General features: G+C 41.5%; 1 protein-coding gene across 15 annotated transcripts in view; it reads left to right on the plus strand.

Moving 5' to 3' along the window:
• ptprdb (protein tyrosine phosphatase receptor type Db) overlaps positions 1–25,025 on the plus strand; it is a 158,274-nt gene extending 133,249 nt beyond the window's left edge. For 10 of the 15 annotated variants that reach the window (XM_084344997.1, XM_084344990.1, XM_084345003.1 and 7 more), the window contains 12 exons: positions 2,632–2,755; positions 4,924–5,099; positions 7,546–7,569; positions 10,116–10,235; positions 12,191–12,345; positions 13,974–14,259; positions 17,573–17,751; positions 17,919–18,045; positions 19,682–19,807; positions 19,906–20,060; positions 21,336–21,471; positions 21,571–25,025. In XM_084344997.1, the coding sequence (XP_084201123.1) occupies positions 2,632–2,755; positions 4,924–5,099; positions 7,546–7,569; positions 10,116–10,235; positions 12,191–12,345; positions 13,974–14,259; positions 17,573–17,751; positions 17,919–18,045; positions 19,682–19,807; positions 19,906–20,060; positions 21,336–21,471; positions 21,571–21,639 (1,677 nt within the window). In that variant the 3' untranslated portion in view covers positions 21,640–25,025. The remainder of the gene's footprint in view (positions 1–2,631; positions 2,756–4,923; positions 5,100–7,545; positions 7,570–10,115; positions 10,236–12,190; positions 12,346–13,973; positions 14,260–17,572; positions 17,752–17,918; positions 18,046–19,681; positions 19,808–19,905; positions 20,061–21,335; positions 21,472–21,570) is intronic. The other 5 variants (XM_084345001.1, XM_084345004.1, XM_084344993.1 and 2 more) reach the window with 1 other exon arrangement.
• Positions 25,026–27,356: the final 2,331 nt, after the last annotated feature.

A 27,356-nucleotide genomic window follows, 5' to 3' on the forward strand; every position in this document is an offset into this window, starting at 1 on the left:
ATCGATTTGAGATAAAGCACATTTTCCTCCCTCTACTGTCTTGTTGTTATCTATACAAATATGAGGAGGGGGATTGAAATTGCAAGCTCAAAGAGAGTTTGCTTACAGCCAGATGGTTATCAAGCCCTCATTTCTACGCTCTGGTGGAGAAAGGGGTGAAACAGAGATAGAAATAAAGAGGCAGCGACGGAGAGCAGACTCACCAAGAGATACAGGAAGCAAGAAAAAAAAGACGCTTCTTGATTACTTTCTTCCAACTTGCAGCACAGTTAATGTGGAACAAAAAAAAGGGAGGCATCTACTTGGAGATAACAATGTGGCTGAACTTGGTGTGCTGAGCCGTGGCACACAAAAAAAAACATCAGTGGAAATATTACCCAACATGCTCGTGTGTAGCAAATAGCATTACAATGAGCTCCACAGAGAGCTATTAAGGGGGCGAAAATGTTTTCTTTACCCTGAAAAAAATCAGTTTAGACCCACAGCCCGTGGGTGAAGAAGGAGACATAAGGCTCTAATTGGCCACCACAAGAGAGACAAATTGAGTGCGACAGAGATGCGTATATGGAGGAAGACAAGGACACATTATGCAAAGAGTAGAAGAACAGAGCAGGGATGTTTTAGGGAGAAAAGCATCGGGAGAGAGGATAAAGGCGGGTGGAAGAGACAGTGAGGGAGAAGCCGTATGTAATTGTGGTGTGAGCTGGAAGCGCTCTGTTGAGCCTCACATTCTCTCTGCATGACTGTGTGCTTTGTTCGGTACTGAACCCTTAACGAGGGAGCGAGAGAGATGGATGGAGGAGGGATTGAGGGAGAGAGAGAGAGAGAGGCCAGAAATGATTGCGGTGTAATAATCAGACACACATGATGTTGGACAGCAGTCTCACACTCACACACACACATACGTTTATACATACATACACTCATCCAGTACCACTCCTGTTCATTTTTTTCCCCCTAAAACCAAACCATAATTATGTGTCGTAAAATATTCAGAATTGCTAAATTGCTCTGGCTCTCTCCTCTTCGTCCCTCTCCATTGACAGCCCCATAATGACCTCATGTCTGCTTCTCCCAGCTAACAGCAGTGGTTACACTGTAATTACCCTCCAGGAACTTAATGTGTTGGTCTAACACAACCATCCTTTCTCTCCCAGAGGAATTTATTGCGCTTTTATCATCTTTCTTGGGTAGCTAGTGTTTTTTTTTTTGAGTGGAAAGGGGAAAGTCCCGACATCACAGTTGTTTCTCGAAACAGGATATCGTATTTGCCATCATTCCCATCCAAGTTCAATAATACCTTGTTAATTTTCAATTTGTACTTGGTTTCTAACGGTCTGGTTATTCTGCGGTGACAGTGGACTATGCGCCTGAGCTCAAATTCACAGAGTTGTCACGAGTTCCAATTTTCTGCATTTTAGGCAGATTTTAAGCAATAACAACATCTAACCTTAACCCTAACCCTTTTTTGGCAACTGATTGATCAATATTAACATTTTGATCAGCATGTCAAGCAATGAAAGATTCCTTACTTCAATGGCTTTAATCATACATGCAATGACCATTAGTCAGAATATCATGTTATTGGCCATTAACTAAGTGTTTCTCCTCAATAGCCTTGTAATAACTGATCATATGGAAGTTGTTGTACATGAAATACAATCTCAATCACAATCTCAGTAGGCCTTACAGTATATTACATTCTCCCATGTAACAAAACACAAAACTACAAGTATTAATAGAGTCCAAATAACTCTAAATTAACCCTTTGAACACACAACACAGTTTCTGGGCTTTTTTTTTTCTGACACAGTTTTAATGCTTTATATTATAAAAAGAAGGAATGCTGACCACAATGGTTACCAGTATTTCAAAACTTTAATAGTGTTTAAAATGTTTTTTTTTGTTGTTGTTGTTGTTTTTTTAATTAATGTTTTTTCCAGGATTAGGTTATGGTGGCGCAAACGGTTTGTTTTTGGTGGAACTTTATATTAGACATTTAGAATAGATTGAATTTGATGAAGTTTCAGTATTTTTAAGCTTAGTTTTGTTTATTTTTCCTTACAAAGGCGCTCGGCACACACGATAAGTGCAAGGATATGAGAAAGAATATATAAGATGTGTGAAAATCCTTCGATAACTTCTATTGTTATTGTTGTTGGCGATGATAAATGGTGCCATTTTGTTGATATATTCCAAGAAAACTTGCCTTCCAACCTGCCAGCGTGTTGTTGGGGTTGAGGAGATTAAGTCTTTGTAATTCAGGATATGTTCTACATTCTATAATGAGGTCTGGCTCGTAACTAATTCAGCACTAGAACCTGTGTTGATTAATTAGTGTCAAACTACTGGTGAATAAGTGCTTTTTAATGACTAATAAAGAGATAGATGCTTATAATATGCATGCTAATAAGCAGCAAGTTAATGGTTTATATGTGTGCTGTAAGTATTGCAGTTTTCAAACCAAAGCATTAAAGCCAAATGATTTTTTAAATAACTTATCAAAGGATGCAAACACTGTCCAAAACAGGCCGAATGTATACAAAGAGATAACCCTGCTGCTCTGTCTTCATTAGTTATTTTCCGCTGACGTTTTCTCTTTGTTCTGTCCTTGTCTTTTGCCTCTTGTAGTCCGTCGACCCCGGTCAGCAGTTCACATGGGAGAACTCCAACCTGGAGGTCAACAAACCAAAGAACCGCTACGCTAACGTCATTGCCTATGATCACTCCAGGGTCATACTCTCCAGCATTGAGGGTAAGACTCGCCGCCAGTGTGTTTGTGTGTGTCTGTGCGCTCTTGTACTTCTATCTTTGTGAGGACTTGCTTCAGAGTGAGGACATTTTTAGGAAGTGAGGGCATTTTAGCCATTTCTTTAAAGGGCTGAGGTTTTGAGGGTTGAGGTTAGGGAACAGATTGAGCATGTAGTTTTAATGGTTAAAGTTGGGAATAGGGGATATTATGTCATTATGTCACAGAATATCGTCACTAGTATAGAAGTACATACATGTGTGTTTGTATCCATATGACTGTGTGTGTGTGAGAGAGCTGCATGATTGATGGGAGGATGGGATCCAAATATGTGTTTCATAGCCAGTTCCCATACATACAACACACAAAGTAGTCTGCCTGCAACAAGCATAAAAATTCCAAATTCAAACTGTGTCTACCCTCTGTGTTACCACATCGCTCAATTAATACGCTCCCTCACTTGACCATTTTAATGTTTCTGGAGATAAATTAGGCTCACGCTTTATTAATAGCCTATTCAGTGATTACTTTTCACGGTGCGCCCATTTTAAACGCTCTAAAACGAGGAGAAAAAAATAGTCTCAGTCCCGTTCTCAGTGTGCGTTTCGAAGCGCACTCACCCACCTCAGCTGGGAAAGACCTGAGGCAGAGAAACTGGCAGCTCCAGTGTGGAGAGAGGGAGGCAGTGGGAGGCCAAGCCCAAACAGATGAGCCTTATCTGGGCAGAGCATGTGTGAGCAGCCCTTCCACCCCCGCCAGTCCCGGAGCCCTGGCTGTCTGTCTTTCTTTCAGCTTATAAAACACATATACTCTTGAGCATGTCCAAACACACACACACACAAACAAACACACTCATACTTCACTATAGATTTAAAACACATGCCCGGGATGTGCACAAGCACAGATATGCACTTTTGCTCCCATTCTCCTCCGCCCATGCTCATGAACGCTCTCTCTCTCTGCCTAGCCAGTGTAGCCACCAAGTGACTGGAAATGTGTGTGTGTGTGTGTGTGTGTGTGTTTGTTTTATCTGCACTGTGCTTCTGCTGTAGTCCCTTGCAATAAAGTTGTAGCACATCAAAGCATTTAGCCAAGCTGTCTTTTAAAGACTGTGGTTGATAAACATATGTTGGAAGCTCTTCTTACCGTCTGTCCCCATCCAATTTAAAGTAACTTGTGTAAACACCCCGTACTCCTCTGTCATTTAAATGCGTGCGCGTGTGTGTGTTTTTGGTGTGTGTGTGATGCTGGCTTGGGGTTTTTACGAGCGTATGGGACCGTGCTGTGTTTTTATTATAAGCTGCAAGGGGAGAATCAGCTGCAGGAGTTTCTTCCTGTCGGGATTCTACTGTTTGCTCGTTGACTTCTGTCTTTTGAAATGTAAACTGCCATCAGACGACTCAAAAGGAGTTTTGTGTCCCACTTCGGCAGAATCGGGTCACGGCTGAATGCACGCGTCAGTGTGTACGTCCGTGCGCGTGCTGTGGTGTTTCCGTGTGTGTGTGTGCATGTTTGAGCTATGACTCAGTGATTTTTGGGATTATGGTATTAGGCCCCAGATGAGCAGGACTGATCCTAAATCAAACACACACAGACGGTCTCTCACATCACACACACACACACACACTAACACGCATACACACAATCCCTTCCAGGACAAGCAGTGTCAGCCGAGTCTTACACAGAGACGGCCTTACAGTCATATTGCCATTCAAAGCGACACATCCAGAGTATACTCAGATTAGGCCCATGATCGTCTTAGCATGTATTATAAAACAAGACGGCTGAACAATCCAACACCAAAGGACGTTTGGCCCTGTGAAAACATTAATCTCCCCACCATGACCTCAGATGATCCGCACCCTTTATTACTGGGACATAAACCTGCTTTCATGCTTTCAGTAGACTTTAAATAATCCATATGGATTATTTCACCGTGAATCAGAATAAGAATCAGATTCATCCGCAAAGAAAATTACATGCACAGTGAATCCTTCTGTGGAGTATTTCAGCATCAGTGGCATCTATTTCACCCACCTGTTCCCCTCTGTTTATTCTCCCCTTACTCTCCCACCTCGACCCGTCACTATTCATTCCTCACCTCACCTTGCACACTTCTCTTTCCATTTTCGTCCACGGCCCTCCCTAACTTCCACTTGTTCTTTATCATGCAGGTGTCCCAGGCAGTGACTACATCAACGCTAACTATGTAGATGGCTACCGCCGTCAGAATGCCTACATCGCCACTCAGGGATCCCTGCCTGAGACTTTCGGGGAGTTCTGGAGGATGGTCTGGGAGCAGCACACAGCCAACATTATCATGATGACCAAGCTGGAAGAGAAGTCAAGGGTAAGAAAAAGACGGTGGGATGACAGCAAGGATAATGTAGCACAACGCTAAGCCAACACTTTTTTACAACATTTTTATGCCCAAGAGCAGTGAAGGGAAGGAATACTAGAATCAGGCAGATAATGGAGGAGTAGAATAGGTCACTTGGAAAATATAAGGATGTTATTACACAATATTAAGTAGCATTTCGGACCAAAAGCTGGGAGAGGACATTGGATGGTAGGTTAGCATTAGGGGAAAGTATACAGCAGTAGACTAGCATTAGGATCTGTAGGACAGAAACAGACTACAGAGGTTCTGTTGTGTAGCTCAGAACACAAGACACAGTGGAATAAATGGTGCGGTATCATGTGGTAGGAAAGACTTAGGTACAGCATTGGGTAGCGTAAGTGTAGGATAGGGTAAGATATACAATTCAAGTAGAGGTAGGGTAAAGCAATTAATTTTTTGCAAAAAGAGTTCAAATCCAAGACACGTAGCAAGTTGAAAAAAAAAAGTGACTTATTAAAGTGAGCTTTAATAAAATAAAGCCGAATTCCAAAGAACAAAAAACTGGCGGCCAACAATAACAGAAAAAGCAGGCTGAGGCAAATCCAAAAAGCAAAGAGAAATATTTTAGAGAGAACAAACTGGAAAGGCACAGGGGAACAAAAGCAGGAACACTGATAAGACACCAGGAGTAAAAGCAGGCCTGGGGAACAGACATTGACAGGGTGACAACTGAACGAAGGAAACATGACGACTTAATACACAGGGACTAATTAACTAATGAAACACTGGTGAACACAGAAAATAGGTGGAAAAAAGACAAATACAGGAAGTGTAAAACAAAAGATGACACATGAGGAGTCTTTCAACATGAAACAGGAAATACCAGGACTATGACACTTAACAAGTACTACAAACCCTACTACAATTTTCACATCCTCACAGATTTGGGTTCTATTTTGGGTTTTTTTTATGAAGCAGGTGTGGCACACCTTTATTTCCTTTACCTGTGCCACTGAATGTTAGCAAGTGAGTTACTTTGGTAGGCTGCATGTTCATAAGGCAGTGCTTTTTACTTTGGTTTACCAGAGCCAGCCTGCTTTTCAGATGCTGTGGCGCTCAGCAACTCTCAGAAGTAGTAGTGAAGAAAATACTCAGATCATTTACTGAAGAAAAAGTATTAATACCACACTGTGACATTACTGTGTTACAATCAATTTTCAATTTTTATTTGCAAAGCACCAATTCACAACAAAACTTACCTCATGACACTTTCCAATTGGAGCAGGTCTAGACCATACACTTTAGTTAATGTATTTACAGAGACCTAACATTTCAAATCTTGATTTATAAGGTGACTAGTAACTAAAGCTGTCAAATAAATGTAGTCAAGTAGAAAAGTAGTATATCTCCTCTGAGGTGTAGTGGAGGACAAGTAGAAAGTGGCCTCAAATGGAAGTACTTCCATTTGTACTTAGATACAGTACTTGAGTAGATCTACTTAGGTTACATTTCAACACTGCACAGAGTCACATGTACTGTAAAGTGTATCCGAATGTTTCACTGCCACCACAGAAAAGACTAAAGTGGGTACGATGTAGAGCAGGACTAGGTTTGGCAGAATACGAGTGGATACACTATAATTCATGCTTCAGTAATGAAGACGTGGGTACAGCAGGGTAAGATAATGAGGCAGAGAATAACATGATAGGATGTGGGAGATCTCCTTATTGGAGGATAAATTACAGTAAATTAAGAGGAATAAAGTGCAGTCAGGTTAGAGTTGAATAAGAGTAGAAAATGATTGGATATGGTTGGTTTGACGGCAGTGAGGAGGTAAAACACAGACCAGCACAGGGCAGGACGATCATTTTATAGGATGTGGAAGGACAGTAGAGTCCAGATGGATTCAACAAACCAGGACGAACAAGGAGAGGACATAAGAGAAAGAGCCAGGACACGTCACGTAGTACAAAAATAGCTGACAGAGTAAAACGAAAAAGCAGCCGACATCATTATGGTGACCAAGCTAAAAGTGCTGTGGTTAAGTGAAAAGTTAGAGTGGGCATGTAGTTGATCAGGAAAGAATAGAATACAGTAGAATAACACAAAATAATGGTGAGCAAGACCCTGCGGACGTAAAAGTACGGCTAAATTGAGAGGAGGTAATGAATTAGAAAATCATTTAGCTTCAAGGCATTTTGCTGTTGTTAACAGAATATGCGCTTGAGTAAAAATTCAATGTAATGAGAATGTCATGTTAGAATAAAATGAACAAGAATGGCTTGAGGTATGAATCATGATTAAGTGCTAACCAATTATGTCCGGAGCCATGTTCAGAAAATGATCCTTTCCTCTCGTCTGTGCTTCCTTTCCTATTAACCTGTGTCTTGTGTTGAAACTCTGCTTCCTTTTCAACTTTTTCCAACTGTCTCTGTTGTGTCTGTTTGACCCTCAGATGCCCTCTTATTTCTTCTCTAAGGCAAGACCTCTCTTTCTCTCCTTTGCTTATCCCTTTTGAAATGCAACCTCACCTCACATGGTTTTCTCCTTACCACCTTTCTCTACTCAGTGCGCCTTTTTTCTGCTGTTTCCCTCCTTTTTTCTCTGTTGAGCGAGAATGCAGAATTGTTTTCAGCTCACCACAAGGCACTCGTACTCAACTTGGTCTGAAATGGGTTTTTACTGTACAGTAACCACTGCAGTTCAGAAAACAGTGCACATTAGTGTCTACAGTTTGCATGATCACACCCACAACTGTTTTTCTATTTTCCTGTCTAGTGGCTATGCAGTAGAGGATGTAGCCATTAAAGCTGGGGTTGGTAACACTGGAGAAATCAGTGAAAAAAAAGCCACTCCCCCGAAAAACATGAGCACACACTGCCTGACTACACTGACACTGGATGGGAGCAGCAGGTTTGCTCCGTTACACAAGCTCTCTTGGCTTTTTTAGGCTAATAAATAAAACAATAAACAACAATCGCATATCACAAATGTAAGACCTAACATGATCATAAAATGTTGTCAGAACTCTCTCTGCCATTCTTGTGCAATAAAAGTCATGCACATTGAGTTCATGGCCAGAGGGTAGGAAAGTATGTAGGTAGACAGCTGTAGGCTGGAACCCAGAAATACGTTTTTGCACCTCCAGTTCTCTTGTCTCGAAGGCAAGGGTTTTGTTAAATGATGATAATTTTGGTCTGAAATAAGGTTGTTTTAATACCTCATGAATACCTCTGAATTACTGTATGTCTGAATTATAAAGCCTTTAAGTGTCTCTAAAAAGGCAAGTGGCTAAATGAGACTATAGAGCTCATTCACGCTTCAAACATCATAAAAGTGATGTTCATCTGTGAAGATAATCTCGCTGAACAAAACGTCTAAATATCATAAACTTGATTTCAACAATAATCCAATAACAATTCAAAAAATTCCGCAGGCTTTTGGTCGAGGGAACCAGGGCGGTGCTAATTTCCGGTTGAGCCGACAAAAACACGTAATCCCTGCAGAGCTCTGTTAGAGGCCAACAACAGCCACGGATACCTGATTTTATTTTAATTGTCAGAGCATTTGATTTGATGATTGCTCGCTGTTAAAAGATTTTCTGTAGATATGAAAAAATGCTACCAAAATAAATGACCAACCCTTCATTTAAAGTCATATGAAAGTCGTATGAGTCGTATGAAAAATTTCGATCCGGACTTCAGAGCACCGTATTATAAGGAGTAGGCTGCTGCTGTCTTGTAAACCTGATGAATCTGTAGTTTGTAAATGACTGTTTGGCCTTAAATTCTCTAAATTCAACATTACGCAACAATGAGAACATTCAATTTGAGTATATTTAGCTGTTTGTTCTCAGCCCACTACCTCCATGTCCACCATTGAAGGAGTAGTGGGTTGCTTGTTGGAGAAAATGATTTAATCTCATTTAACACCTCTCAACATTAAGCCATTATGTGTTTACGCATTAACAACACGGATGATCACAGATGGCCCCGCTGTGGAAATCTTGCCAGCATCCTTCCTTTTAGCACCAATTTAACTAGCAAAGAGCATGGTGCAGTTATGCCCATATATCAATGGATAATATAGTCTTCACACCAGGCATTTACTGCGATCCTGTTGAGCCTTTGGCACTGGTTTTGCCCCCCTACGTTGACGACCATTCCTGTCCCCACAGTGTCTCAAGGTCTGGTGGGAAAACAACAGTCGAAATGCTGTAATTACAGCCTGAACGTCCGGGGCCAAAACGCATAATCCCCAGTCTGGAGCAGTGGAATGCAGAGCGAGCTGAGCTGAGCTCCCTGCTGTCTTTGATGTGAGGACTGGAGGGATCAGCACATAACGTTTGGTTTGGCCTGATTCTGCCAAGGCCCTCCTCCCCTCCTCTCCCTCCTCTGGGATTTTTTTTCCCTCTCTCGTCTGTGGTCTCTGAGGCTGAGCTGAAGAACTACAAATATGACCACCTCATGCAGTGCAATTCTATAATGTTTTGGTGGTTGGGATGCTGGGATTTGGTGTGCGGGGGGTGTAGTTTTGTAAGGATTTGTGAGGCTGGAATGTAGAGCAATGCACAGCGTCCAATACGTGAGGCCTGAACTTAAGGTATCACTTGGCTTTTCCAGCTCTGTGGTGGATCTTCATGAGAGCCCACCAGCCTATGGTAATCTCAAGCCACACAGTTTTCCTAGTATTTCAAACAACTTATGCAGGATCACACCCAAGAAAGCAGAACTCTCTCCCTCCTCCCCTGTCTCTCTTTCTGTCACTCTTCACCCCACACACTTACTAAACCTCTTTCACACGCTGGGTTGTCGCTGTATGCACATTTTTTCCAAACATTACTGTCTGAACTCTGCAAACTCTCTCACTGATCTGCTTCAACGCTCCCCTCCCTTTTTTGCCACTGTACACGTGCACATGCACCGAAGCCAGCTCTCTCTATCTCTCTTCTTTCACAAAGAAATGTGTACAGACATATACAAATCGCTCTGCATCTCTCACAGCGTCTTCCCTCTTCCCTTGTAGGTGAAGTGCGATCAGTACTGGCCAACGCGGGGCACGGAGACCTACGGCCTCATCCAGGTCACTCTGCTGGACACAGTGGAGCTGGCCACCTACTCTGTCAGGACATTCGCTCTGTACAAGGTAGCATGACATGTGCAGTGGAGTGTAATGGGGTCGTGTGTGTATTGATCTGTTGAAATATTTATGCATACTTGTGTGTGTGTGTGTGTGTGTGTGTGTGTTTACGCTTGGTTCTGAGGCCATGTCACAGCCTGTATTTGTGACCCAGCGTGACAAGCAACCTCATCAGTACAGATTTTTTTTTAAATGTTTTCATATATTTTTCTTTCCGACAAGATTTAAAGTGATTCAACACATCAAAGTGGCCTATTTTCTTCTTTGAATTCTTAGTTGTTGACTTGAAAAAGCCCATTTTGATCAGTTATTGTCTCGCCTAAAATGGATCTCCTGTTAGGTTCAATAAACCAGTAGTAGTATATTAGCAGATTATTGAGTTCATCGTTAAGTATAAACGTAAACGTGATAAAATGTATTTAAATAGCAAATAAAAACAACACAAATGAAAATAAAAGACCAGAAGAATTATAAAATGTTTTAGAGTAAAACTATAAAACCCAAAACATGCCTTCCTACAAAAGGTTTTAAGACAAGGTTCAACAGATTGTCAATGATGTCGCCTGCCTGATTTCAATAAGCAGAGAGTTCACAGTCTGGGGGATCTGACTGCAAACTATGACCTCTAATTTATCAATATTCAACGCCCAACATTTAATGTCACAAAGGCCGGCGAGGAGATTATCTAAAGTGGATGTGTGAGTAGACTTGAAGGGGACATTGAATATCTTCCACATAGCAGTGATGGGTAACACCATGGTTCTGGATGATCTGACTGAGAGGAAGCATGTAAATAGAAAATGAAGAAGGGCTCAGAATGGACCCTTGAGGAACCCCACAGTTAAACTCATGAACAGACCCTAACCCTACTTGGAGTTTACTAAGACAACCGAGAATGTCCTATTGGACAGGCATGAGGGAAGCAGTTGTAGGGCAGTACCCATGAGCCCGATCCACGTTGTTTTCAAGGAGGTCCTAACATACAATACACATTAACATGAAAAACAAGCAGAAAAACAAGACAATAATCAACAAATCAACACACAACAACTAAAACAGTGCAAGATTGTTTTACTTTTTTTATGGATTAGTTTTGTGATATTCTATATTTTTCTTACCGTCAACAAATCCCAGAAAAAACGGCAACACCAACAATGAATTGATCCTTCTACCAAGCAAGTTGGCTGATAAACTGCAGCTTAGTCCTCTCACACGCCTCCACTGTTGCCCTAAAAATTCAAAAAAACACATGAATGTGCCACACTATTGTTCTAAATGACACGTTCCTTTAGTTAAATGGACGTGGGCACTGTAGTTTATTTTGAGTCAAACCCACATACACCATGCTGCTGCTGTAAATACCACGAATAGCGTACTAATCCATGGCTAAAAATAACCCCCCAAAATAAACTATTTACTCCTGTTTTACTGAGCTTTTTTTGAAAAGTAAGTCTAAATTCTGTGTTTGTAGCACATGTGTGGGTTTTGGTCTTTTTATAATAAAAATCTAGATTTACAGCATTTTTATTGATGATTAAAATAGCACTTTCAGGTCAGTCTCTAATTTGACGAATAAAGAAACAGTCGGGTCAGTCTCTGTTGCCTTAATGAATGTATTTATTACAGTACTGCAGCCAGGGAGCAAATTCTACTTGACAGTGGCTGCATAGGTTTTGCTTGATAAAAATAGGCTAAAAATATACAAGGTCACAAAGAGGCTTTTCTTAGATATCTTTTTTAAACAACAGAATCCAGTTTGCATCAACCATATAAGAAACTGAGAACCCCCAAGGTCTTCCAATCTTTACAATGGTCTGGAACCACTGTCAAAGAGTGCATAAAGATCGCAGAGACCCTTCTGGGTTTGCCAGCGAATGACCTAACCACGATTCAGCAGTTAACGCATACATTTTATTTAAGTAAACCACATTTTTAACACTCTTGTCTGTCTGCTTGTCCAGAGCGGCTCCAATGAGAAGCGTGAGGTTCGTCACTTCCAGTTCACGGCCTGGCCAGACCACGGGGTGCCCGAACACCCCACCCCCTTCCTGGCTTTCCTACGCAGGGTCAAGGCCTGCAATCCTCCAGATGCAGGACCCATGGTCGTCCATTGCAGGTGTGTGGTTGATTGTGTCAGTGCTTCACGCATGTTTTTTTTTTACTGGTTTTGGTTCTATAATTTACTGTACCAAACTGATTCCTAAAATCACCAAGGAGGACAATCCAGAAGTCCCTGACCAAAAAGAAAACAAATCTGGTCCTTGACTGTGTCCGTATGAAACACTTATGTGTTATTTTGGGTTTTACTTGGCAGTATAATTTCCAAAGTCTGTGAAAATCAACACGAGTCCAAGAGCACTTGTATAAAATCATTCATAGGTCCTGAACTGAAATGAGATTGACCTGCCATTATGCAAACCCCAAACCATCCTCACTGGCTGAGGCAGCCGCATTCCTCCCTTAACGACCTCCATCGTCTCAACGGTTTAGCAACAACAGCTGTCGCCATGCTGACCCTATTTTCCATAAGTAGCCCTCAGTGTTGACTATTTACGGTTTAAGCTGGTGGTAGATATGAGTTCACAAGTTTATATTCAAATGAGTTGCTCTCTGAGCAGCAGGAGGCTCGTGCATTGGTTGGAGGAAGATTCTGGAAACTTGTCATTACAGTCTTGGCAGAGTGGTGAGCGCCAGAGCTGGAATGAAGCTGCTATTTGCTCTTACAAGGGAGTGAAGGAGAGAAGAAGATAGAGGGTTGCAGAGGGAATATGGAGCAAAAGCTCTCAGGAGGAAGAATTAGTGAGGTATAGACGTGGAGGAAAGGAGGGAAGGGAAGAAAAGGGGGATCGAGAGATGATTGAGAGGGAGCGTTAGCGAGGGGCCGGGGAGTTAGAGGAGGGGATACGTGCAGAATCAGAGAGAAGGTGAGGTCAAATCCAGGACGCGGTGAATGGAAATGATGAATTAAAGAAAAGGAAAGGTAGAGAGAAAATGGAGTCTAAAAAAAAATGTGAGAGTGAAAAAGTGGTTGGGCCGGTGTGAGAGTGTTGGAAGGGTACTTAGAGGGAAGATAAAGAGGCAGAGGGAGATGAGGGCGGGAGGAGGGTGAAAAGGTTGGCAGGAGAGGAGCTCTTCCTAATCTTCCGTAGCAGTCAGATGGAGTATCTAACAGGATTATCAGTCAAATTTAATTATCCCGGCAAGACTCCATCATAATGTGACTTAACATATCAACCAGCCTCTGTATCAAACAATGGACCGAATCTCATTCCACCTGAACAACACACACACACACTCGCGCGCGCACGCACTAGGGCACACACACATACACACTGATATTAATTTAACCATATAAAGAGGTTTTTATTCACTTGCAGAAACTTGCTTGGTCAGGCTGTTTCACCATTTAGGTACCAGCACAGCAAAAATGTGAAGTGTTTGGGTGGGCAGCTAAATGTATTATATTCCTGGATTGTATGTCGACGGGAGAGGATATCTTCCTAATGCCAGTCAGACGGCGATGCTGACTCATCGCTGATGTCAATTTTTACGTCCCTTTGTTGGAAATATTGCTGGCTGGCATCTTTGTGATACTTAGTTGATTTAGGGACAGTATGTCGGAGCTTTTGCAGATTTGTACCAGGTTTGAAGACACAGCACACACTCAGGGAAATTATTTGCTCAGAAGTTTATCGCCCAGGTTATGTGAGGAAATCACATCACCGTCTGTTTGTCTTCCCTCAGCGCTGGAGTGGGTCGCACCGGCTGCTTCATTGTGATCGACGCCATGGCGGAGAGAATCAAGCACGAGAAGACCCTCGACATCTACGGCCACGTGACACTGATGCGCTCCCAGAGGAACTACATGGTCCAGACGGAGGACCAGTACATCTTCATTCACGATGCGCTGCTGGAGGCCGTGACCTGCGGCAACACCGAGGTCCCCGCGAGGAACCTGTACTCCTACATCCAGAGGCTGACGCAGATTGAACCAGGGGAGAATGTCACTGGCATGGAGGTGGAGTTCAAGGTGAGGACTGATCAGCATGTCATTGAAGTTTGTAAAATTAGGTCCAGGCCAGACATCAAGGTCAATACGAGTCAATAGCATCCCTGAATTAGATGCCATAGATTTACAATGGCTCCTCACACTTAACTCATTGTCTAAAGATGGTCTCTTTGCCTACTGGGCCCCATAAAGAAGCACAGACGGTCCAAACACAATATATGGTCACTGTGTTTGCCAAACTAGGCGTTGTCAAATGAGACGGTCTGGTCTATGAGGAATTTCCTATATATATCTGTCACCAGCTCCCCCTGACATTACCCTTGTGTCACAGAGCGCTGCTCCTGTAACCTACTGTCACCCACTGACTCACCCACCCCTTGTTTTGTTAATGATTTATCTTTAGCTATTTGAGTAACTTCAAACCCCATACTTACATTTAAAAGTTTATTCAGCTGCAATTTCCCTCCGTGTGTCCACCATAGTTGTCTTTTGTAAAAACAAATCCAACCTTCACCAGTGCGCAATAAATCTGGGGATATGGTGGGCCACGAAGGATGCAACGGTTGGATTCCTCACAGCACGAGAAGCGAAGGCTGCATTCTGCCGCATTTAAAGGAGCCTTTGAAATGGGACGGCCTTGCTGCCCCACTGTGATGCATTTGGTCTTCATATGCAGCCTTCAAAAGATGCAGCCCCCGAATTGAGACACAGCTTTAAAGTAGCCTACATTTTAATGAACTTTAGAGGTGCTAGAAAACAGGTTTCTTACAGTTTGACAGAGCCAGGCTAGCTGTTTTCCCATTTTCCAGTCTAAGCTAACCAGCTGCAGGCGCCAGCTTCATATTAAACTCTGTGCAGGAAAGAGAATAAGAGTACTGTTGAAAACAATGTTGAATGTTATTGGCATTGTCTGCCATAACATTTTTTGTCTAATGTCTAATAGTACAATTACAGTCCAGGAACAAAAGAACAAAGAGAAAGGAGGTCGGTTGACAATCCAGGAATTTTCCTTCCCAAAGTTATAAATTCCAGATTGCATTACAGTAAAATGGGACAATGAAAATAAAAACAGGAAAGTCTGTTCAACTGAATGGAAAAAGCTCTCTGGAGCGTCCGACTGCATCACATTGTCCACATCAGCATATCAAGTTTGGACGTTAACCTCGCTGACAGTAGACGTTAACTTTTCTGAGCACCTCCAGCACTTCTCATCCATGTTGACTTTAAAGTCAAGGTTTTTAAATTCTTGACCTTGGAAACAGCAGTTGGCAAAACAATTACACCTCCATATCTCTTTAGTAGCTGCTGAAGATGTTCACAGGAAGGCATTTCTCCCCAACACAGCTTGAGAACAACCTTCTCCACAAGGACATACAGTATGTATGAACCTCGTGTTTTGCTGACCTGGATAGTCACTCAACATCTTTCCCAGGGCTGTTAGCGGTTCCCCCTCTGAGATTTTCATATACTCTGGATGGATGGTTGGATTTGAAGGAGATTATGGGATTGCACCTTGTGAATCCAGGGTAAGAGAGTCCTACTGAGGGTTTCAGAAAGCATTATAGCTGTGGATGTTTGATGGGCATACGGAGAAAAACCATGTAACGCCAGCCAGAAAGTTGCAGGTTATAATAAAACATTTGGGAAAGGTCATCTCAAACATTTAGGGAGCTGATCAGAATTTAAAGCGAGAACACCGAACAAGAGGCCTCGGTTCGCAGGCCGGAAGAATACATAAGGGATTCAGAGTGTTATTGAGAAGTCTTATTTTCATTTTATTCTGGCTGTTTTAGTTTGTTTACTGTGATATTTACCTCTTGCCAGACAGAGTTCTCAGCAGACCCCTGTCTGGTTCTGGCTGGGGTGAGAAGAGAATCACTTTTAGCCGTACAGGTATATATTGAAAGCAGGTGGCTTAAATTGCTCCTGGAATGGTTTATGTCTGCTCAGACGCTCAGAGGGCAAAGTAAACACAAAGCCACTCCGAGCAATCTCCTTCATCCTGTGCTCCAGCATTCCTGTCCTAATGGCAGCGGCCTCCGCTGAATGACAATGAAGCGGGCGCTCGCCGAACTGTTTGCTCAGCCTTATATTGATGTAAAACATATGCAAGGGTTGTCCCAGTCACCAGATTTCATCTCACTCGAACACTTATGGGACAGGGACAGCACTTTCCACCTTCATCAACAAAACACCCCAAAAGGATGGAATTTCTCATGGAGGAGCGGTGACGCATCCCTCGAATGAAAAAATCACAGAGAGTTGAAGAGTGTGTGTGAGAAAAGAGAGAAACAAAGCTGTTCTGGTAGCTTTTGGTAATCCAACACCCCTATTAAGACATACTGTTTTTGTTTTCTTTCACTGGTTGAGTTTAAAGAGGTTGCCAACAGGGCACGGTTTTATCCAAGCTTAACAGATGGCGCAAATAATGGCATGTATCAAAGCAACAAGAAGTTTTGTGCACGCCAGACTTGGTCGATAAGACCGAGTCAAATCCAAACCAAATGGCACGAAGAATTACTATCGTTGGCGCTGGAAACTGAGTACCCGAGTGAACTGGTGAACTTGGTGGTTAGTGTGGGACTTTCCCGTCGGGTCTGTCTGCAAGAAAATAAGGTACTCGCTGTTTCTCCCACAGCGCTCCGGTAGCCTCTATCGGTCCATGCTCAGTTCACGAGACCCCATTGTTTCCCCTCCCCGAGTCTGCGGTCTCAGTCTGCCTATTCTCTGTTGTTCTGTCTTTCGTTTTAAGAAAAGTCATCCAATGGTCGAGTGTGTGAGAGAGAGTGTGCGCCATGTGCTCACGTCTGCGTGTCTGCACGTATCCATATGAATGTGTGTGTTCCAGGGTTGTTGGGTTTTTTTCATACAGGATCAACTGTGGTTCACATATGTGCATTTGAGACAGTGTGGGGCCATGTGGTTTCCTGCCCCCCAACTCTTGACTTTCTCCTTCCTCCTCTCGTTCATCTTATTATATTCCCTCTCTCCCATTCCCGACCGCTGCCCTCGTCCCTCTATATCACCACCCCTCCTTTGTTTATTCAATTGAAGATGTCTGACTAAATATCCCCAGGCCTGACGAGTCAAGCTGATTTTATAATTTCAGTTGTCCAGTATGCCAGAGGAAAACCAAAGCTTGTGCTAAATACATTTGAATGAGGTCTGTGAATTTGTTTGAACGTACTTTTTATTTTTCCTCCTTCCTTGTTTCCATTACTCCCCATCTTCCTTCATTCCCCTCTGTTTTCTTCAGTTTGGTCTGCTTCTTTGGCCCTTATTTGAGGATCTGTAAAGGTTTTGTTATGAAATATGGATTTCTTTTCTGTTCCAGCGTCTGGCCAGTGCCAAGGCCCACACATCACGGTTCGTGAGTGCCAACCTGCCATGCAACAAGTTCAAGAACCGGCTGGTGAACATCATGCCCTACGAGACCACACGTGTGTGTCTGCAGCCAATCAGAGGAGTGGAGGGTTCTGACTATATCAACGCCAGCTTCATAGATGGATACAGGTCAGAAAAAATATGAACTAAACTATTATTTTCTATGTCCTTTGCTGGCATTTACTTTCAGGTTTAATGTACGTGGATTCTTAACAGTGAATTTCAACTCATTCGAAGTAGAATAAATAAAGTGGGTGCAGGGATGCATTATTTGATTAATATATTTGTGTTTGTAGGCAGCAGAAGGCCTACATAGCAACCCAGGGCCCGCTGGCTGAGACCACAGAGGACTACTGGAGGATGCTGTGGGAACACAACTCCACCATAGTTGTCATGCTAACCAAACTGAGAGAAATGGGACGGGTACGGATACAAATACACACACACACACTAATGTTATAATAATAATAATAAAAACGTTAGTATGGATTGGCTCTTCTGGGACACAAACCTCTAATTCTAACATTATAAGGGCTTTTAGAGCTTGTGATTGTAGTGATGATAGCTGGCAGCAGCTGAGTGTCTGTATTGGTATCTTTAAACTTGACTAACTTTGTAGGGCAGATCCACGGGGGTGGCATGCCAATCCATCCGAGATGTCACCCCACTTTGGGAAAATCTGATTATATGAAAACATGTTGCTGGTTGAAAATTTAAAGAGGGCTGATTACTAATAACTTTAAATATAGAATTTAAAAAACGGTTGGGAAACATTGAGGGGCATGCAGAAAGTTGAAACAGACAGTAGTCAAAAAACATTCACTCAACTTTTCCACAGGACTCAGTGTGAAGTTGTGCACTTATGTTTTTAATAGCAATAGTAGAGGAGACAAATGAAGAGGATCTAAAATAAAGTAGGCTGTCAAATTTAACACATTAATCATTGATCATTTATTATCATATTTTAGTTCATCACAGTAAATAAAGTGTATATTGCCCGTATATTTGGCCATTATGTGTATGTCAATTTAGATTAATTTAAAAAATAACATGTTAACAATATAATATGGCATCTGTTATGGTCGTGTTTTAGGCAAAGTGATAGCCATAGGTAAATTATTTTAAATTAGTCTATGTAATGGGTTTATGTTCAATGAAAAAAAATGTCTGAAGATTTGAACATTCAATATTCATTCATTATTAATGCCACCTTTAGAGGTTTCTATTTAAAGCTTTACTCATGAGTCATTATAATGTAATGTTCTTAAGTTAAATTATCTTATCGCAAATACACGTATGTGATTGTTTGTTACATATTGAGCTTATTTTTGCCACTCCTTAACTTTTCCATACCAGTCTTTTGTCACCCCATGAATATTTCTCTAGATCTGCACCTGCTTTGTGCCAAAAATTAGACATATTATTTTATAAGACGGTGGAAAGGCTCTGAAGAAAATCTAGACAAGAGACAATAAACTCTTTGAAACCCACACTAATTAGATTATTTCAGTTGAGCTGCAGCTTTTTAAGATGGACTAGGTTTCAATGCCAACCCAAAATATCAGATAATGATTTGCTGTTGAATAGACGATGATTTTTACCCAAGCATGCACTGTAACATACAATATCACACAATGTGCCATAATTAGGGCCTCACCAAGAGAGGAGCCTCTGTACCGAGAACTGCTGAAAGGAGGAAACAGCTGTTACACTTCTTAGGGGTCAAATAACCTGGGTTAAATATGCAGCTATTTTTGGAGAATATCTGTGAAAAAAACGACAATGATAAGTCTTGACTATTAAAAACAGTATATGAAGCATCGAAAATGCAAATACCACAGTGACAGAGTGAGAGAGAAAGAATGATAGTGGTGTGAGTTATATCCCACGAGCATCATATCTCATCTGGCAAAGACTATCTCCAAGTGAATAATGAATTTCAGGAAGTCGGGCAGATATTTTCATGACAAAGTAGCCAGAAACTGTTCTCATTCCACACTGAATCCATCAGACGTGGCGTAAAGCTCTGAGCTGAAGCCTCTGTGCTCTCCTCCTGCAGGAGAAGTGTCACCAGTACTGGCCTGCAGAGCGCTCAGCCAGGTACCAGTACTTTGTGGTGGATCCCATGGCTGAGTACAACATGCCCCAGTACATCCTTCGAGAGTTCAAAGTCACAGATGCCAGGGTGAGTCACCAGTTTGTGTGGCATTTGTATTATAATAACATTCTTACTTTAATTAAAGATAACATTAAAAAAAAAACACACACATTCTTTTCCTCCAGGATGGCCAATCGCGGACAGTTCGTCAGTTCCAGTTCACCGATTGGCCGGAGCAAGGAGTGCCAAAGTCAGGGGAAGGATTCATTGATTTCATTGGCCAGGTGCACAAAACTAAAGAACAGTTTGGCCAGGATGGGCCAATTACTGTGCACTGCAGGTAAGACTTATTCTTCCCACTAACGCCTCTATATTTTTATACTGTGTGATCATTGTATTCATTGTGACAAGTTTCATGAAACTAAATAAATAAGTGGAGAAACAGATCCTGAACAACTTGAACACCTATGGGAAATGTCTTCACCATGATGACTAAAACCCCAAATGAAGGAATATTTTTTTGAAGGTTGTCCCAGTAGATGTGAGACAGATTTGTGGTGGTGTATAGTGTAAATGTGTCATTCCTCTGTGTATATGATCACTGTGGAGGGATCTTAAAAGTCCCCTTTGAACAAGTGTGGACAGTTTAGATGTATCGTTTGCATACACACTGATCAGAGATGCTGTATGTAGCGGACAAACCCCAGATGATTATACAACCCCAAATTCCAAAGACTTTTGGCTCAGGGACACTTCAAAAGACCGTTGTCAGTAAAGTGGCAAATGATTGCATCTGTTTTTATTTACATACACAGGATTTTCATAGTCTGTTGATATGCAGTTATCAGAGATACTGTATGTCGCTGAAGAGCAACAGATGATTATAGTATATTAATCTACTGTATGTTTAGGTCTCAGCTTCTGGTACACAGTTCTAAATTTTTGCATTAAACCGAACTGTATTTTGTAGCCTGTTCACATGTATCCAAAAATGGACTTGGTAAACGGATTTGCATTTCTATAATGCTTTTCCAGTCTACTGACCGCTCAAAGCGCTTTACAACACTTGTTACATTCAACCATTCACACACATATTCATACACTGATGGCAAAGCCCTGCCCTGTTCATCAGGAGCAATTTGGGGTTCAGTATCTCGCTCAAGGATACTTCAACATGTAACTGGGGGATCCTGAGATCAAACCACTGACCTTCAGTTTAGTGTACCACCCGCTCTACCTACTGAGCAGCAGTCACAGATTAATAAAGTTGCGTTTTTTTCCTGTGTTGTTGTTATTTGTGACTCTGAGGAAAACGAAAACGATCCAGTTGTCGATGAAGAGTCGTACAGAGCAGTGATATTTAGCCATTAGCCTAAAGGTCACTGCCTTTAGTGTGAGGCATGAGTCACCTGTATCTAAAAATCACCAAACATATTGACTGACTTTACATTATTTATACGTTCGGTGTCTGATCTTTGCCATGTGCGGGCAAAAAGAGGTCACTGCTAAAAACAAAGCCAGTGGGGGAAAAATGTATGCCTACTACACGTGACGACAGGTGTGACAGTTGTAAATACATCCAGCTCTAAATATGTTTCCACCTGTCCACCAACAGTGCTGGAGTAGGAAGGACTGGTGTGTTCATCACCCTCAGCATCGTGCTGGAGAGGATGAGGTACGAGGGCGTAGTAGACATCTTCCAGACTGTCAAGATGCTGCGCACCCAGAGACCCGCCACCGTTCAGACAGAGGTGAGCCCTCCCGCTGTCATTAATCTGTCTTCTTTCTAGTTCACGCTGTCTTTATCTTTATTCTCTGTCACTGACTTGATGTGCCTCTCCCTCCTCCAGGACCAGTACCAGTTCTGCTACCGAGCCAGTCTGGAGTACCTGGGAAGCTTTGATCACTATGCAACATAAACCCAGTGGCCATCTCTCATGCCACATCCCACCTAGTGCACTTTTCTTAGGTCACATGCGGCCTGAATTAATGCACCAGGCTGCGATGTGTCTTTGAAGATTTTTTTGCCGCCACATGCAGAGTGAAGAGGGGACCATCGGCTTATCCCGTACCCAGAAACAGCACCTCTAACTGAGCCATAGCAACCTGCTTGACAAGGGTGTTTCCTTCCACCCTCAGCCCAAACACACCCCATTGGTCAGTCTGAAGAAGCAACTTCAACCACTGTTCCAATCAGAATACTTGATCAGATATTGATTTTTTTTTTATTCGTTTCAGTGCTTTTGTGAGCACCCAGATTGCTTTACATTGTTTGGGTGTGGAACTCTCACCTCGTCCACCACCAGTGTAGCATCACCAACCTAAATACAGGACCCGGCTACAGTATTTAGCTGTCACAGGAAACATTTTGATTTTTTTCTATCTAGAGGACTGTCTAGAAGGAGTCTACAAATCCATCTCATGGATTTGTCTCTTGGACTGAAAGAACTGGGACTTTTGAGCACCAGAGAATTGCCAACAGGAGACTGAAAACACAGAGCACACAGTATTAAAAAGACAAAGAACACACACATCCCAAAAAAGAAAAAGACACCGAGAAGTGTTTTTTTTTTTTCTCTTTTTTTTTCTTTTTTCTGTTTTTTTGTTCGGAAACAGACTCTCGTTTCCTGTGAATGAAAAAGAAGATGTTTCTACCATACAGTAATAAAAAAACACCAGTTCAACCTTATGCTTCACGGTTTAAGATAAGGGAAATTTGAGAGAGGTTTAAAAATGCATACCACAAAGTAAAACATTCATTTAGTTTTTTAATAGAATATAGATATGTGACTATCTTGTTTTTTAAAAACTGGGTATTTCTTGTGGCACGTTTCTGTTTGTTGTTTTTACAGATTTATGACTTTGTCCCCACTGACCATACAAAGGCAAAGTAGTATTTTATTTCTTTCTTTTTTTTTCCGTTTCTGTGTAATCCAATGAGCTGTAGCGATTTTTTGTTTTAAAAGTAATACGGTACTGTTTTAAAGTGTACAATCAAATCTAGTGTGAAAAAAATGTTCACAATTCTATGAAAAACACCACCATTGAGTGTCACTCTCCTGTATTCTCCACCCACACACACGTTTCGCATGCACACAGGGCTCTCATGCGGTGTCGAAGAGGGCGGCCATTTTTGAATTCCCAGGGGGCCCCGTAGAGGCACAGTGGTCAGCCTGCTGCTACCAGGAAGAATAATCTTGCCAAGTTGTTCTGTGTGCAGGTTGAGAGAAAGCCAGATAAAACACTACAGAGAGAATGCACAGAAAGCGAGATATTAAAAAAAATAACTATTTATGTGTCCAAATAAGCTTCACAAAGATTTCTCAAGCAGGGAGCGAGAAAGAGATGTAGAAAATGGGACGGGGGGATCGGGCGGGAGGAGGAGGTGGGGAGGGTCGGGGAAGGAACAATTTTCTCACTGGAATGCTCACCTATGACTTTTCTCTCTGTCTGATTCAGTGTGCAATAAGTAGATGTATTATATATTTTTGTGTCAAGTCACTAACTGCAGTTATATGCCATTATGATAATGATATTGATGATGGTGCATCATTTTCCAGACACAAGGATGTTATAACGCTCAATACGGTTTTTCTCGCCACCCGTTCTAATGTGTCCAAACGGAGGGAAGACGACCCCTCTGACCTTTTTAGATCTTTCATCACGTCACGACTTCAGTAAGACGATGTCATCCCTCTGTGTGTGTCACAGCAACCGACGAATGATCGAACTCATATTTCAAAACAGCATCTAATAAGTATTTTGATTTTAGATTTCTAGTGCCTTATATTACACGCCTATTTTGATAAAGTTACTTTAAAGGGTTTTTTTGTGTATTTTATGTATGTATGCTCGTACGTGTGTGTACTGAATGTCTGTGTATATAATTTTGTTATGTTACAGTGTGTGGGAGTATCTCGTAGGTTCTGTTTTTTGGCTGTGAAATTTTGTATGGAAGGCTCTGTGTAAGGTTGTACTCATCACTTTTCAACCCAGCAACAACATCATCATATCTCTTTTAATTGGAAAAAAACAACAATATCTTAGACAAGGACTCAAAAAATGTGGTTTCAAAGTAGGTTATTCGCAGGATGGTCTGACAGAAGAAAAAAAAAAGTTTGTATGCCGTAAGCTTTCCGTCTTTTCTTCCTGGGACACTTGCACAAGCTTTTGTGTATATATACTCTTTCATTCAGACTTCAGTTTGCCTGCCATGAAATTTTGGCCACACTCTAGCAACTTTGGCACCGACTGTGAGCTGGCTCAGACAAGTCATACTTACTCAGCTATGTAGAAATCTATATACAGCTGAACGGCAGTGGCAATCTTTGTCAGTTTGGACAAAACAAGAAAAAAACAACGGATACGCTCATACAGTTGTATCCCACCTGAAATCAGTCAAACTGGTCATCTGTGTTATTCGTTCTGATGTCTACAGTTCTGTATTTTTTCCTTTAGCGACAAAGTTCAGGTGCTACGTCTCCAACGACACAGAACCTACAGCATCATTCATTCTATTACTTTGTATCTCCATTAACCATATAAGGGATCGTTAGCAGTTTTCCACCATCTTACAGTAACCCTGTTGTCATTTTTCGTATGCATGGTACCACTTTTGAGATGCCCCTTTGGTCGCACCTGTTATGGGAAGACTTGCACTTTCTCTCTTTGTACTATGCACTAATACTAGTATCCTATTATCTCTCTGATAAGCCCCCACCCCTCCCCCCAAAGGAGTTTTACTTGAACTCAGTAAAGATGGACCCTGTAATGCTCACATGGTTGTGTATATGTAAATAACACAAAACACAGAGAGTAATTGAAATGCATAAATAGTAAATGAATACCTAAATAAATGATGAAGAGTGGATAAAAGTCTATCAGATATACAGAGTGGTATAATACAAAGGATGCACCTGAAATCACAGTTTATGGCACAGCAGTATGTGCAATACATCACATTGTGGATTTGTCGTACCACAAAAGAGAAGTTTCACAAAAAAGTGTTTCTATTTTACCCCCCCGATGTATCATGTAGATGGATAAAACTGGAGTTTATAAATTGTATAAAAACGAAAAATATGGTGTGTTACTTGGATCAGTTACCTCCAATTGGTCTGTAAATGTAAACTTCTTTTTTCTTTTCTTTTTTTTTCTTTTTGTTTTCTGCTCCGGGTCAACAAGTGCTTTTTATTTTCTTACATTGGTTCTCGGAGCGTGTGAAAACCGAAAAACAGGTCTGTATGGATTTCTGTTCTCTGTCGACACAAGTTTCATTTGTTACAAATAAACTCAAGTGAAATAATTTGTTGCCGCTGTCGTTTTGTATCTCGGTCCTTCTCACTTTAAACAACATCGTCATGTTAGGAATAATGATGGTTAAAAATACAAACGGGATCTTTAAACAACAAATATACTGCAATGTCAACTTTTAAAGATGTTATTTTGGCTCCCTAGGAAATCTGTTTTAAAGTTAATTATGATTTTCATTTTTGTAATTTTTTAGAAACCAGCTCCAAACAGTCTCCTGCATTCATGGCTTGTGTTGTATAAATTTGGCATTAGGGCGGAGATTGTATTTGAGTTGTTTCCAGGACCATGTTAGTGTTCTAACCACTATAACTAAGTATACAAGGTAACACTTTATTTAAGGATAACTCCACTTATTTTATACATCAAGTGTGTTTACAGGTCTCGGGGAGTACTACTGCATGTGTGAAAAAAGTAGTCTAAAGCCTTTAGTGGCTCCAGAGGAAGCTGCAGGTAATCTGATAAATTGCCTCCGGTGATGTTACTCAGTGGCTAAGTTGCATTGTGGGCAATGTAGGCAGCAGGTTTTGAGAAGCAGACCACAGGTTTAGCATCGCACTCCTGAAACACTGTTGGACTCATTATGAACATTTTTTAATTTCTTTTAAATTGATACAGCAGAACCAGAGATATCAGCTTCTTATACATTGTGTTCTTCTTCCTTTTCAAAACCTGTTGGCCCTAATGATGCCGTTAACCTAGAGGGAACACACAATCAAATCATTTTTAATATAATTCATCCGGAGTGAGCCATTAAATTCAACAAAGACGTGGTTCTCTGAGAATAACAGGTCAAAATAACAAAACACTTTTGTCCAAACACGTGGATTCATGTCAAGAGAGTATAAAGTATTGGAGTAAGTATCAAATATATTTTATTATTCATGGGCCATCAGGCTAAATGACAGAATGCCAATAATAGTGCCTATCATAAAGCAGCCAGAGTGGTCCTCCCACTCCTGTTTTCCCCCCACCTTGACCTGGCTTACTTCCTGTGTGGGTGGAGGCTCTGTGAGTCACTTTATTCTGATCAGTGAAGCAAGTGGACCTCATGGGGATGACATTTTCCTCAGTAGTTTGTTTGGACTGTGTGAAAATGATTTGGGTTAAATTGATGCTGTAAAAATAAAAATGATTTAAGAGCCAATGTGAAGGATTTAGCAGCATCTAGCAGGGGCTCATTCAGTAACGAAACATAATAACATAATTATAAATATTATATTGCACTCCTGCCAGTATATCCACTAAATCCTACTGTGCACACTGGACCTTTAAATACAAAATAAATAAATAAAAAACTAAGGATTATCATTGCTTCCTTTTTGTTTTCAGACAATTCAAATTAAACCCTTATTTCAAGAATAGCATGACAATGTAGAGCTGAGCCTAACAAGCTGAGTCTAACATGACCCAAAATGGCAAATGTAGAAATAGACATTTAATAATAAACTTTTTCTGTAGTGGCGACCCCCAGGTCATAATTTGCATTTGTCCCTCCCCCGAGCGTTTACAAATAGCAACATTATCTCTATTTGTCTCTCAGTTTATTCCAGAAATATAATAGTCTTTTTTTTGGCTGTGTAATGAGCGCTCCGGCAGCCTCACAGGGATTCTTGCATTGCTATAAACTTTTAGACTTGTAAAAATCCACATTGGGAAACAGATCGAGGCTGCAGTCTGCAGTGAGTGGAGCTGCAGCTGAGAGGCCCTTGCTCACTCATGTCTGACTTGTTATTGTAAGGCGGCGGGAATGATCCAACGTCTCTGCTGGGCTGAACAGAGACCGCCTTGCTCCCGGGCTCAGAGCAGAACGGTTCAGATCATTCTTGGTCCCGCCGCTGTCTCTGAAGCTCTGTTGCATTTGCCATGAGCTGTGTCATCAGCTCAGTTCCCAACACTTGAGGATTTCCTCTGTTAGACTGGGTGGGATGCTCCAAAGACTCACTTGGTCTCTTTCAAGTCATAAGCTTCTGTTTTTGGCTCTCTGTTCTTTTTTATCAAGACCCGCGTCAATAAACTGTAAGGCAAGCGTAGGAGGGGGCACCGGGACCCAGGCACAATTTGACGATCAGGTGAGAGCACCTCAAAGGGTGTAGAGGCTGGTGAAGCACAGTTGTTTCAGCTTCACTGCTGCTCCCGTGATCACCCCTGTGCACATGATTTCTTGCTGAGCCAAGCAAACTCTGTGTTTTACATCCCAACAGGGTTCAAAATGACATTTTTTACAATGTCATTTTAGACATCTTTTAAACTCCAATGACAGACATCTAAAGAACTTCTTGTTCTTCAAAATTAAAGTTTTATATGACGCCCAAATTTTACTCCA

Source organism: Pagrus pagrus (genome assembly GCF_965226575.1).
Source record: "Pagrus pagrus genome assembly, chromosome: 2".
Taxonomy (NCBI): domain Eukaryota; kingdom Metazoa; phylum Chordata; class Actinopteri; order Spariformes; family Sparidae; genus Pagrus; species Pagrus pagrus.